This window comes from Drosophila mojavensis, unplaced genomic scaffold (assembly GCF_018153725.1).
Source record: "Drosophila mojavensis isolate 15081-1352.22 unplaced genomic scaffold, ASM1815372v1 contig_82, whole genome shotgun sequence".
Taxonomy (NCBI): domain Eukaryota; kingdom Metazoa; phylum Arthropoda; class Insecta; order Diptera; family Drosophilidae; genus Drosophila; species Drosophila mojavensis.
In genome coordinates, this window is record NW_025318908.1 from 848,786 (window position 1) to 863,149 (window position 14,364).

The following is a 14,364-nucleotide window of genomic DNA, read 5'->3' on the forward strand; positions in this document are numbered from 1 at the left end:
GGCGGCTCGTTCGTTTGTGTGTGCGTGCGTGCGTGTATTGGTGTGCGTGTGTTTTTGTGTTTTTGTGTTTATTTTTGGAATTAAAAAGCTAGCAGCCGATTTTTGTGTGGCAAAACTAAAGCTAAAGCTAAAGCTAAAGCCCAAAATCGAATCAAAAAAGTGTGCCGCAGCGGCAATAATAGACGCGCGTGGTGCCTTGAATTCACTGTACGGCTCCACGGTGGAGAACTTTTACCTGAGAATGGATCCCACGCGCGGCGACTCGCGCTACAACCTAAACTACTCGATGAGTAGCATAGGTCTCAGTCTGGCCGACCAGGCCGACATGTACGGCAATCCCGCCGTCGCTGCCCTGGGCGCCCGGCCCCCCAGCGGCGGCTTGCTGCAGAGCATGGGCGGCAGCAGTGGCGCGGGCCTGGCGATGCAGCAGCGACCCAATCCGGCGGCGGCGGCGCAGCAGCAACAGCAACAGCAGCAACAGTGCCAAACGCTGGGAAACAGCCAAACGCACAGTCCACAGCACCAGCAGCAGCAGCAACAACAGCAACAGCAGCAACAACAGCAGCAGCAACAGCAACAATCACGTGGCCTAAAGCGCAGCGGCAGCGACTGCTACGAGGACCATCGCTCTAGTGGCGGCGGCATGACGCTGCAAGGCCTAGAGAGCTGCGCTGCCGGCAGCATAGCCAGCGGCGGCATCGACGTCGACGGGGTAGACAGCTACAACACGCTGCCCAATAAGAAATCACCGCCCGCCAATGGCAAGAAGACAAAGGGACGCGTCAAAATCAAAATGGAGTACATCGACAACAAATTGCGCCGTTACACGACCTTCTCCAAGCGGAAGACTGGCATCATGAAGAAGGTAATTCGACATCCAATATTTCCCTATGAGGCTCAATAAGACGTGATTGCTTATCTGCATGAATTGGGAAAATATACTGCACATGTGTGAGTGAATATGAGGAGAGTTCTTCGTATATGGAGACTGTTTGCTTGATGAAGTGATTTTGGATAAATTTAGTTTGAAAACTTTGAAAACTGAAGTTTACTAACCTAGAATGTTTTGATTTGATGACCCGACCAGATTGAAGGATTCCAAAAATTATTAGAAATTATGATAATAGCTACAAACTAAACGCAGCTCAAAATATTATTGTAATTGTTGCTTCACTATGCGATTGTCTTATTTAGCAATATAACACTGTATTTAATTGGTGCTTCTTGCGTCAGTTTATATTTGAAAATCATCTATATTTCTAATCTATTAGGCTGTCAAATAGTAAAGGAAACAAAATTTAGAAATTGTTTCCATGCGCAGGAACTTTACTTTTTGTTTTCGATATTTCCTCTAATTTCACAAAGAAATTTTGATTGTTTGCATCTAAAACACAATTTCAATTTTGGTATTCCTATTTGAATCAAACTAGTTAATATTTTAAGAGTTTATCATTGTAGTTAGGACAAGCGATCAATTAAGTAATGAATTGAGTGAAATTGAATAGGTTAAATCAATCATAATCTTTAATTATATTCTGCGAAGGTTTGTCGAATTGAAGCTTTAATCTGCTGGGATCATGTAGCAGCGAGAGCCGATGGTTTCTTTTCAACGGGGTATTAAGAACTTTTCTCTTTCATTCTGCAAGCAATTCACTCTATTTTGTTTAAGCCAATCAAATGCCTCCTCCATGTGTAGCACGCTTTGAGCGCATGTGCAATTAATAAATGCTACCGAATCCGCAATTCTCTTTGCCGTCGATTCGAGTCGAGTCGTTCGAGTCCTGCGCCTCTTGCATTGTTCTCCGTTTGAAATGCTGCTTTATCGTTCTGTTGCCATCGTGCTACCAAAGCCCCCCAAAAGACCCTACCCCCATGCCTTCCCGCCACTGGCGACCAACTGTTGCCCGCTTGTTTTGGCGGCGACGGCGCTGTGTAAGCGAGGTAGCCACGATTCCAATTCCAATTCCAATTCCGATTCCCAATTTCCCTTTGTTTTCGGTTTCATAAAATGTTAATTTGCCGAACGCGCGATTGCATTCAAAGAGAGCTGCCCAATGCCAGCACTACATATATATATATATATATATATGTATATACATATAAGCTATAGCAACACACATGCTGATCCCAATTGACGTCCTGTGCAGTTGCGTGTCGCTCGGCCTCATTGTAATGGCAGATGCAACTGCAACTGCAACTGGCTTCGCCTTCTACTCAGCCTGCTTCCTAGCCGGCTGCCTGCTTGGCCAATTCCTGCGGCTTTTGTTGCTTTCAAATGACCAATTTTCACACGCAAACTTACATAATGCGCCGCTTAGCTCGCATATGAAATGCTTAACATTTTTAAATAGACTCCTTGGCCTCAAAGTCGCTGCGATCAAAACACAACAACAACAACACTGAAAAAGACTAGCAAAAATGGGAAACTCGCCAGAGTTAAATCACGATCTCAGCACGATCTTAACACAGGCACAGCTAGCCAAATCTTATGAAATATTTTCGTTTCAAACGAGACACAATGTAAAAAGGAAAAAATCTTGTAAGTTCTCTTCGGCTCGGTTAATACCCTCGCCAAAGGCAATGTGGGGGCGTGGAAGCAAATAAATGATCTGGCGACTAGAATTGGGAATGTTATCAAAAACCCAAAAATGTTTCTAATACAAGAATTTATTGGGTCAATTTTTATTTCTTCAATTAATTAAAATATATGTGATTAACGTAATGTTACTCGATCCAAGAATTCTAATCCCGGCACTTACTGTATGAGTAACAAATACCTCCTGAGCAATTAGATCAAATATTTACCTTGAACACAATAGCTAAGGAATGTTGGCATCTCTTTGGGTTAATCAACTGTTAAACGAAATTCATATAATAAGACAAATATTTAGCATCTGCATCTATCCGAAAGAAGAGCTTACGAATATGATTCGGTGCGAGCGCATCGCTAAAATATTTGACCCGAGAGATACGAGTTTGCTGCTGACTTTGTGGCGACTCCTCCTCATGTTGCAGTGGTTCTTGTTGGCTGACTTTGGGGGCCTACTTATGACAGGCGCGCGCCTCTTGACAGGGACAGAAGTTTTGTTATATATTTTTAGTGACTTTGATGTGGCCCTCATCGATGTCCACGCCGCGGACAGTTGACAAGCAGACAATGGGGCTTGGCGCTATATAAACACACAGACGCACAGACGCATACAGATAGAGATGCACACACATGCATCCTGGCAACAAATTGCGGTCATTGAACCCGCTCAATTCTGGTGCTGCTGCTGCTGCTCGCTGCTACTGGCAGAGGTTGACGCCACTGCTGCGAAAGCAACCTGCGGCCAATACCAATTTTAGACATTTAGCGAGAGCTACTAGCAGAAAGAAGACGAGACGGAAAACAGTGATCGAAACCGAGCTCTGGTCGTGGGCGTGCCAAGTGGCCGAAAAAGGCCAAAAGTGAAAAGTGAGCTAATGCCAACGCATGATCTCATTTGTAGGCCTGGCCTAATTGCGTAGGCTGAGGCATTGGCTCTGCGAAGAGAGTTTGCAGAGGATGCAGGGGCTGTGTGTATGTGTGAATGTGTGTGTGTGTGTGTGTGTGTGTGTGTGTGTGGGACACACGTGTGTGGCTGCCCGTTCTGTTTGTCTGTCTGCTCGGCTGCTCGGCTGCTCGCCTGCCTGGCTGCCTGGCTGCCCTGTCGTTTGCCATGTAAAACGTTTGCAACAATGGGACACCGACAGAGGCAAGCGCAAAATGCCGCCAAAAGGTGTTAAATTGAAATCACGAGGCGCGCTCTGCGCGCAAGCTGCGAGCCTGAGGCCAAGCTGGGGGCCAAGCTTTTAGCTTGGGAATTGTTCACTGCACGGAAGCATATTGAGACCCCTGGCAGCAGAGCCAACCTCAGCCTCAGCCTTAGCAGCAACAGCAGCAGCAGCTAAAGCAGCAGCAGCAGCTAAAGCAGCGGCAGATTGTGCACAGATAAGCGAGCAGGCACAGGGCCGACAGTTTGGCTGCGTCGGCTCGCCTTTTGGGCACATGCAACTGCAACTGCAACAGCAGCAGGAACAGCAACAGCAACAGCAACAATCGCCTTCTAACAAATGACTCTGCCTCTCGCTGCGGTCTCTGGGGCTTGTCCTGTCAGCAAGCAGCACGCACAGCCCCTCTCCCGGGCTGCTCTAGCTACATCATGTCCTTTGTCTTTGTGTTCGAAATTCAAATTGACATGAATTGTTGGCCCGCTCGCTGCTGCCGAGCCTCACCCCAGTCCCTGTCCCCGTCCCCAGTCTCAATCCCAATCCCAATCCGAATCCTCTGTCCTCATCTGCCTCCATCGCAGACACCTACTCAGCTACTCAGCGGCCCGGACCGTGTCAATTGTTTGCATTTACACATGTTACACATAAAATTGGCAGCCCCTGCCAGAGATTGGCAACCAGAGCAACGTCCACGGCAACAATGTGCACAACAATTTCATTAATATTAATAAATGCTATGCTCTCGCGCGACTTCCTCGCTTGAGAGTTATTTATGCGTTGAGCCGCTGGCTCTGCTGAGAACTCTGCACGGCATTGCGCCGCACAGCAGTTTTATCGCCTTGAAGTAATTACGAGCTGTTGATAGCTAGCTTAAGCTACCGTCTACCGGCCTGGAGCAGTGTGCTTTGAATATCTACATTAGAGATGAGCGCGTGATTTCGCTCACGTAGCGTGAGAGCTGAGGAAGCGAAAACTTTTGGCCTGAATGGAAAATCAGGGAATATTAGTTTTGTGAAAATGTATTCTACAGACAGGCGAAGGCGTGCAGAGTCTATTAAATATATCCAGCCCTGCTCGTCTGTTTGTCTGTCCGTCTTTCAGTATGAATGAACTCATCGACTTGAAAGCTTTTCAGAACTAAAGACAATTTCGTTGCTCAGCTCTGGCACACGCAGATCGAATTCGCTTCAATAATCGAAAACTATTACCACTTATTGATATCGACTACAACGTGAATTATCGACTCATTCGTCTTTGGAGTAAAAATTGGAAAATCTTGCATTCAGTTTCATGTATTTCATTTCATACAATCTTGACTTTTTACATATGTTGGATAAATTCTGACCTCTAATAAATAGGTAAATATCCGGTGAATACTCAATTTGCTCTTCTAACAATTTCTTTAAAATGCAGAACTTTTTCTAAATTGCAAAATATTCAATAAATTTCTCAAGTGGAAATCAGATTCTCCCTCGTCTATGCAATTGAGTTGTACTTAAATTATCAGCTAATACCTTATTTATGATTTGTGGTATTGGTATGGAGAGGAGCTGTGAGCTCAACTCCTGGCCATGTAGCAACTCATTTCTGAACATACGTGTGTGGGTTAAGGTTTAACTGCGAGTGCTTTGTGTTGCATCTGAGAGCGCTGCTTGGTCCGAGTATCTGTTAGTCGGTAACTCTCGACTGGTTGATTTAAGAAAAGTATGCTGCTCATACATCGTGCTATCGTGCCTCTCGATGTTTGCGAATATATAGAGTATAAGTTTTTGGATGTCTCGAGTTAATCGACAGCTGGAGAAACCGTATTTAGCGCGATCTGATAACGATGCCACGTAATCGCATAGTTTGACTGTAAATTTATGTGCCGCCTGCGGCTGGGGCAGCAGCGAGTACGTGGGGCTAGCGAACCTAATCTAATCAGCTCTAATCACACCTCCTTGCCGTTCCTTTGCAGGCCTACGAGCTATCAACGCTGACTGGGACCCAGGTGATGCTGCTGGTGGCCAGTGAAACGGGTCACGTGTACACATTCGCCACGCGCAAACTGCAGCCGATGATAACGTCGGAGGCGGGCAAGCAGCTGATACAGACGTGCCTGAACTCGCCGGATCCGCCGAGCGTGGGCGGCGGCGATCAGCGCATGTCCGCGACGGGCTTCGAGGAGACGGAGCTCAGCTACAACATCGCCGACGAGGACACCAAAGTAAGACAATTGATTTACGGCCATCACGGGCACGCTCATCTCGCACACCCCCAGGCGCCACCCTCGCACTACAGCCTCGAGCAGAGCCTCATGCAGTCCGGCTACACCGGTGGCCAGGCCTCGCCCCTGTCGCACGCCCAGGCCTACGGCGGACATGCGCACCACGCGCACGTGCCACACGTGCCGCCGCCGCACTCCACGCACTCGCACATGTCGCATACGCATGCGCAGCGCTAGGGACTCAGACCTCCCCTCTTCCTATCTCTCTCTCTACATAGACGTAGGCATATGCATAGGCCTATAGGCATAGGTATAGCTGAGTGTGTGAGTGCGTGTGTGTGAATGCGTGTGTGAGTGTGTGTATGTGTGTGTGTGTAGCAGATCCAAAGTGCATGAGTCGGCGCGGCAACGGGAGGGGGATTACGATTGAGGGGACAGTCTCGCACCTGATGATCTCGCCCGTTCATTTTGTTGTTTATCGCAGTGGGCGTGGCAGCTCATTTAAAGCATATCTTTTGTTAATACTAGTCAAAACCCAACTTGAAGGCGCCTGTGCCATAGCAAAGCCAAGCCTGCATACGTGGCCATAGCAGCACCCATAGCCATAGCCATTCAGCATCGGCCGCAGCAAATACAACCGAGCCGAGTCGTACCCAGTGCCATCATTCTATAGCGTTTCTACCAGACAACTCTCGTACCGAACAGACACACCTGAAAACACGACCAGATAGCCGAGACTGCTTTAGTTAGTCCTTAAGGATAAGTGCAATAAACAGAACTAGACGAACTGAACTAAATGAAATGAAATGAGCAGAGGAGTCACTCTATGTATAATCATTTGCTGCGCAGAGTCTAATGTAAAGTAAACTACATTTTGTTAGGGATGATCCCAACTGTGTTTTTTTTTTTTTCTAAAGGAAAATGTGCAGGGCGGCCCCCAGTGCGATGAGCGTGCTCCAAAACAGTAAAACAAATCGTTTATTATATGATATAGTAGTTGCAATATCTATTTTTTGTTTTGAGTGAATATTATCATCGTCTTAGCATTACCTTAGCACTATTTATAATTTATAGTTTATCTGATTTTTCCCCAACATATATATATCTATATATATATAGTACTCAATTCGATTTGCCAGCTTGGCTCTGGCTCTCATAGTTATGACAGCTACTGAATTTATCAATTTGCATAATGAACTTGAGTTTATGCGTGGCGATTTATTGCAAATCAATAATGATCAAATAACTGTGCAAAAGAAAGACACTCTTCCCTTCAAAGGTAATGAAAGTGATCTGAAATTGAAAATGATCTGATCTGAAAAGTATATTTATAAATATTATCATTAATAAATTACGTTTTAGCCATATTTTTTAAAATCAAATCATCAAATGGATATCTCAGAAGAAAGTTCTGCATTAATATAATAATTTTCCATTTCTTAAGAGTTTAGGTTCAGTTCTAAAATTGTTGAGAAACTAAATTATATATATTGTGGCTAAAAGTGTCAGGATTATATCAAGAAAAAATACGCTACGTATAAACTCTGGGAGTTCTCGTTTAACCTTTAAGCCGAAACTCAAATCCAACTCGCAAATCGAATTGAATCATCTTACCCTTTGAGCTGCCTGCTTCTCTGTCTACTAATATTTATTGTATATTTTTATGAAAATTTTAGTTAAAATTAAAAAGAAAACCAAATTACGAAGCAGCTCAAAGTATTTCATTCTTGTGTGGCATGACAATAGATAATAGTAAATAAAAAGGAATAAAAAATGAAGCTATTTGCAAGCAATATACTAATTATAAAGACATGTTTGAAACATTAAATTAAATTGAAAAATTAAATTAGATAATTTAATGCAGATTACATTTCTGTCAAACAGAAACAAAACAGAAATCAAAACCGCAATTCTATAATAAATATTCATAGTGCAATTAATTTTAGATGTTAAAAAAAAAAAAAAAAAAAACAAAAAAAAAAACATTTAAAAAAAAAAAAACAATTAACAAAACGTTTTTAGCCTAAGTAAAAAATATATTATGTTTAAAAATCAAATATAGTAACTATACGAATGCACGCATGCATATATACATATAAACATATATATGTGTGTATATATATATTATTTAGCTCAATATTACAAAATAATAAAAAAAAACAAACGTAAAGAATATTTGAAAACGACGCAAATAACTGCCGCAACTTGTGCTCAAAGAGAAGAAATGAAGCTTTTCCAACGTTTCCCAGTTTCCAATTTGGAGTTTTGGCTTTTCAAGATCAAGGTGAAGATCTTACATAACCAGCTAGCTTCTTGTTAGCCTACACGCAAATCCATCTCAAAGATACTATTCAAAATGAAAAGAAAAAAAACATGATGCAGCCGGCGAGTGGGCAGGCGCAGCTGAGTGAATTTGTATCTGTAACTGCTTGACTTTTACTTGTATCTGTATCTGTATGTATGTGTGTGAGTGTGTGTGTGTATCTGTGTTTGCATACGCTTGTGCTATCTGCGCTGTTAAAGCTTCCGCTTGTGCTATTAAAAGTGCCTGAAGCGCTCTGCCCGCTACGTCCGTCGACTCGACTCGACGCGGCTCGGCTCGACAATAGAGCCTCTGATAGCCGCATGTAGGTTGTGCGTGCTGCTTGTGACGTCATGAGCGACTCGCATCGAGTTCATAAATCGATCAACAGCAATTGGCTCGTCCAAGAGCCAAGTCATGCATCAGCAGCTGCCCTCTCCGGCCCCTCGCTTCCCACTTGGCATGCAAATCGCGCTCGCACTCGCGCGCGTTTTTTCAATGCCAGACCAGACCAGGCCAGGCCAGGCCAAGCCAGCTGGCAGTCGCGTAGGCCTCATGGCATCGCTTAGCTGGCCCGATGACGTGTGCCGTCGAGCCACTCTTTGCGGCTGCGCCAAGCAGGCAGCCAACAGCTGTCGCTTCAATCGACTCACTCGCTTCATTCAGCTCCAACTGGAGACGATGAATGAACGCCGAGCACAGCGCAGCAGCGCAGCAGCGCAGCAGCAGCTACCACGCAAATGCTGTGGGTGTGACACCAACGCCGCTCCGGATCATAACAAAACAGAAAACACAGAAGTAGGTGTGCTGCTTCAACTTAATGATCGACTAGAAGCTACGTTGTAATCCACTCATTCACTCGCTTTTCGATTGTGACTGCGACTATGTCCGTTGTATCATTAAATTTTTGTCATCTTGTGAATAATTTGTGTGTTTCTAAATGACTTATAGTATGTAAAACGTTTTCCACATTTGTTTGTTCCAGTTAATTGAATTCCATTTTGCTGCTCGTCACTTTCCTTACATTTGTGACTTATAGCTCTCTCTCTCTGTCTCTCTGTCTTTCTTTTACCATTCCCCCTCTTTTACTGTTTATAGGGTATGTGAGAAGCTTGTCATCACGATTTGTGATACCATTGCTGCTGCAGCTGACTGATAAACTTCATTGCTTGTTATTGCCCGCGGCTGCTGTAGGTCGTTCTCTGTCGCTGTCTCTTTCTCTTTCTCTTCCAAGCCAGCCAAGGTTAATTGTCCGTTAGCAGTGGGTTGTTCTTTCAGTTTGTTATTGTTGCTAATGTTGTTTTTTGTCGCTGCGGCTATTGTTGTTGTTGTTGCTTTTGTTGGCGTTAAGCAACTTTACGCCACTTTATGCAATACTTATATATAGCAAAGCAATATGCGTAGATTTTAGCTGCGCGGGTGTTTACCTTCTTTGGTCGCTCACCTGCGCATCTTAAACGCCAACGCCTCAGCGATATATATGCATATATATATAATTATATATATGCTGTTATATATACTGTAAATATGTAAAAGACCGAAATAAAAGTAATAAAAACGCAAAGTGTAAGTTTATTGGCACCAGTTTAATTTTTATCATCATATATTTGTATAGCCATTACAATGGGCAGTCTGTAACAACTAAATGGAGGCGTGGCATTCACCATAAATTATAGCGATCTTCAATAATGGAGTAAACTCATTCTGTAGTTCTGATCTTTCTATTTTTGTCAAATTTAAACCCGAGTGATGAATTTAAAAAAAAATTTAATATACGTCAGTAAGTTGTATTCTAATGAGATTTCAGTCAAGGATTGCCTTTATGCCAAATCAATTTTGCTAATTGATCTCTGCCTCTTCGGGAGCTGTGACACATGAAACACTTAATACTTTGAGATTCCGCTAATTTAGCCATAATAAAGCTAAAATACAGGACTTACGCTATACGACGGACTGTGAGTCATAGGAAACCAATTCTTAATAGTTATATATACAATTAGTTGATAATGAAACTTATTTGAGCAATGCGGACTCCTTGAACTATTTCCAGTCGTGGCACACACAAACTCAGATGTCTGCGCAGAGTTTGCTCCGACTCCTGCTTTAGCTGTTTAGCTGTTGTCCGCACACGTTTAGCTGCCGTTCGTGTGTGCCCCTCGTGGCTGTGCGCACTGTACAGTAAATACATATCAGTTTGAGAAATTAAAAGCATTTTGCGGTTCGGCTGACTATCTTGGCCGCGTGCCGCTCGAGCCTCTAACGACATTTCAATGATTTTCTGACCCTGTTGCTGCTGCTGCCCCCGATGTTGCTGCTGCTGCTGCTGCTGCTGCTGCTGCTGTTGTTGTGTTTGGGGCCAAGCGTCACCAAGTTGGCCACGTGCGCAGCAGAAGGCAGCGCGACGGACGAAACAGACGGCTCAAAAGCATTCGCAGCGCTCGCCGATTACGTACGAGGGCAACCTCTGTCAGTGGCGAGTCGCGAGTCGGGAGTCGGGAGTCGGGAGTCGGGAGTCGCCAGTCGCCACCAACATCGCAACAACGCCAAGAATCTTGCGTGGCCCCAACCTGGAGCTGAGTAGCTGCAAAGCTGCAGAGCTGTAGCTGGATTCTGTGTTTAAGTTGCCGCACGTTGAGTTCTAACCACATGCCGCCACAATGTCCTCTTAATTTCCTAGGCCGCAGCTGTGCGATGATATCGTCGCCAGCGCATCCTCGATCCCTTTCTAGCTCTCTCGCTCTCCCTCTCCCTCTCACTCTCACTCGTGCGCCGCGTCTGCCTGTGGGCTCGTTTTTAATTCAACTGATTGTACTGCAGCTTCTGGAATTCGGCATTTCTTAAAGCCGCGCATTGTGCGCGTCGGCAACATCTTGAGGCTGGCAGCAGGGAGGTACCTGAACCGCAGTCGCCAGCTTGTAACTCCTTGTGGCCGTTGCCGCCTGCTGCCTGCTGCCTGCTGCCTCTAGCCTCCTGCCTCCTGCTGCCTTCTCCCAGCTGCCGGTTGGCCGCCGCCTTCGCAATCTGCAAGAGAAAAAGTAAAAAGCAAAGTTTAAGAAATGACAATTTGTGAGCTTCTTTTCTGCTGCTGCTGATTCTCCTCTTGCTGCTGCTTCTGCTGTGCTGCATTTGTGTATTGTTTTTGCTTGGCTGAGTTGTCTGCCGTCCGTTTTGTTCGCCTCTTGCTTTCATTGTGATTATTTAAAGGCCGAAACCCGCCAACAGGCGGCCCTAACGAGGCGCTTCTGCCTTTCAGAACTCCTTCGGCGCATTTAGTTAAGCAATTATTGTTGGCAATGCAAACAAATAATGCGTACATTGTATGCAACTGTCTAAGCAGCGATTGTGCAATACCCTCACACACACACACACACACATACTCAGGGATAGTAGACTGCCCTGCCGGATTGCCGCTCCCTCGTCTGAGCTACTCCAATGATTTTCCGAGTTAATCAAAATTCTTCGCTATCGACTATGAAATCTCAACGACCTTACCCCCGGGCGAGCCCGTCTGCTTTTAGGCTAGCGCCATGTGCGACGGGGCAACATGCGCCTGTCCGCCTGCCACGCCCAAAAGCACCGCCACTGGAGCGTGGCAGAGGCGGCGACGTCGACGTTGACAAGAGTTTACAAAGGTTTTCTTCTGTTTATTTTCTTTTATATGTATTTTTATTTATTTATTTAATTTTTTTTTTTTTTTTGACTCGCTTCACTGCGCATTTTATGGCTGAGAATTAAATCTTTTCGGAATGGTCTCTTCATAGATTAGATTTATTAAGATGTTTTCCTTCTCAACTTGTGTATTTCAGTCTGTCGATCTTTCGCATGCTTCAGAGATTCCAAACATAACTTTTGATATATGCATAGAAAGGAAAGGAAAACATTTGAAAACACACAATATATGTCTTTCCCTCCAACAACAGCTTGAATAACTATTTTCTATGTTGTGCTAAAGTATCTCTACATCTATGGGAATTCTCTTATAACATTTCTTTAGACTCAGATCATGAATTCACCCATCACGATTTCAGCTTTAGTATGAATTCTTCCAATTTTCTGAGACTTCCATTTGAAATAACTATTTCATTTATTATTCACAACATTAATCGGGGCTGCAGGACTAACTGATGCCCTAAGTGTATAAAATTTTGGCACGATCGATTTGGATATAAATCTAATCTATATTCAAAGTCTATTTGATATATGAATACAAACTATTTCCTTAAAGATAAGAGAATTCAAGAAAATTATTTTTGAAATGAAAAATCCATATTCAATAAATTGAATATTGCACAGACAACATCTATGCAGGTAGAAAGTGAATTATACAGAGTCTATTTATTTATTATATATTCTATTTAAATAAATGCATTACTTCTTCCAAGAGCTGCGAGACTGTTTTCTTCTGTTTTCTCCCTACTTAAGCCTCAATAAATTTATATGAAAACGAAACGTTGTTCATTCAACATTTGTTTCGATTGTGGGCAGAAGTTGAGCCAAGTTGACTGAATTGAGTTCTTTTTCTAGCGATAGATCTTATATTGTTGTCTTAGTCCAGTGCTGGGTGCTGGGCACACACATTGTCAACTGGGAGGCCGAGGGAACTGAGGGAACTGTGGCAACTGAGGGAAAGAGGGAGCTGGGAGACTGTGAGGCTAGGGGACTGTGGGCAGCAGCAGCTTGGCTTGACGCTGTGTGGGTTGTCCGCGTGCTTCATTATATAATGAAATTGATGGCACAAGTGAGCGGCGTTGGTGCGCCTAGAATTTATTACCGAAGATGTTTTGTCGCTGCCGCTAATACCCGTACAATAGGCCCAAGACTTGCTAACTCGTCTCAATTCGCGCACTACACGTGTGCGAAACTCTTGCTAGGGCGTGTTGAAAAGCCAGACGTTAGACCAATCCACATTACTTCTAATCTGGGCAGCTCTTGAGTAGTGCTAACAATATGAACCGAAGTGTAGTAACAGCCATGCTTATCAAACTCTTCGTTCTACGCTATACTCCAGTTATTAATTATATTTTCTATTTCTCTTCATATGTTGCTCTGATTTTAGTTGGATTTAATTAATCTAGATAATCTGGAAAATGTTCATTGTCGGCAATTAGAAAATCGATTCAAAGTCAAATTTACTTTACTTAATCTAATATGTAGCAAGTAGGGGAGAGGGAGAGAGAAAGAGTGAGATAGAGAGAGAGTGAGAAAAAGAGGGAGAGAGAGCTAGATGGATACAAAGACAAAAAGAAAGAGTGAGAGAGAGAGAGAATGAGTAGAATACAGAGAGGAGTTGGGGGAGAAAGAGAGAGAGAGCGAGAGAGAGAGTGAAATAAATAGAGTGGGATAGAGTGGGGAAAGAAAGAGAGAGAGCCAGAGTGTGATAGAGTGTGGAAAGGGGGAGAGAGAAAGAGTGAGAGAAATAATAAGTGCATGTACATAAATTAAATAGTTAGAAAACTTTATTTCATTACTTAGATTTACTTCAGCGAAATATATTTAGAATTGTAATGAAATGATTCAGCTTCCCGAATGTTGAGTCTTCCCTCCGCACAATTTATTGTTTAGTCTGTATGTCATTAGATAGCCGGAATACCCTGTAAACGCTGAGCAGATCCGCTTGATGAAAGTGCCATAAATTTTCAATTAAACCTGATGCTTCTGCACAGAGCTTGATAAACTCCTTGGCGGGACGCTGGGCCATTCTGCCACTCGGTCTAGACGAAGTTGATGATGACTGCGTGGCTGCCCAGGACTGAGATTGGGAGTACAGGTTGGGGAGAGTGAGAGACAGAGTCTGAAGCGGAGTCTGAGAACCCAACCTTAGTTTCATTTGTGGCATCAGGCTCATCATTGTCTGATTGGCGCCGATTAAGCCATCCAGGCGAGTACTTTGCATAATGTTGGCAGTGTGCAGATGCGAGGCACTGCCTGCCTGCAATTATTTGTGGATTAACATTTATAACACTCGATCCTTGTTGTTGTTGCTTGGCTGTTTGTTGATAAAAGGTGGAAAGCGTTGCGCTTGACGCTTGGCTGCATTTAAAAAGTATTTTTCGTGCCTTGCTGCAGCGGCAGCAGCAACGAGTCAAGAAATATTTGCAGCAGC

At 44.0% G+C, this 14,364-nt stretch overlaps 1 protein-coding gene across 1 annotated transcript in view; it reads left to right on the forward strand.

The window, feature by feature from the left end:
• LOC6581149 (serum response factor homolog) overlaps positions 1–14,364 on the forward strand; it is a 32,359-nt gene continuing 17,995 nt past the window's right edge. The window contains exons 1-2 of the mRNA XM_002006863.4: positions 1–865; positions 5,711–5,959. Coding sequence (XP_002006899.1) covers positions 242–865; positions 5,711–5,959 — 873 coding nt within the window. The 5' untranslated portion in view covers positions 1–241. The remainder of the gene's footprint in view (positions 866–5,710; positions 5,960–14,364) is intronic.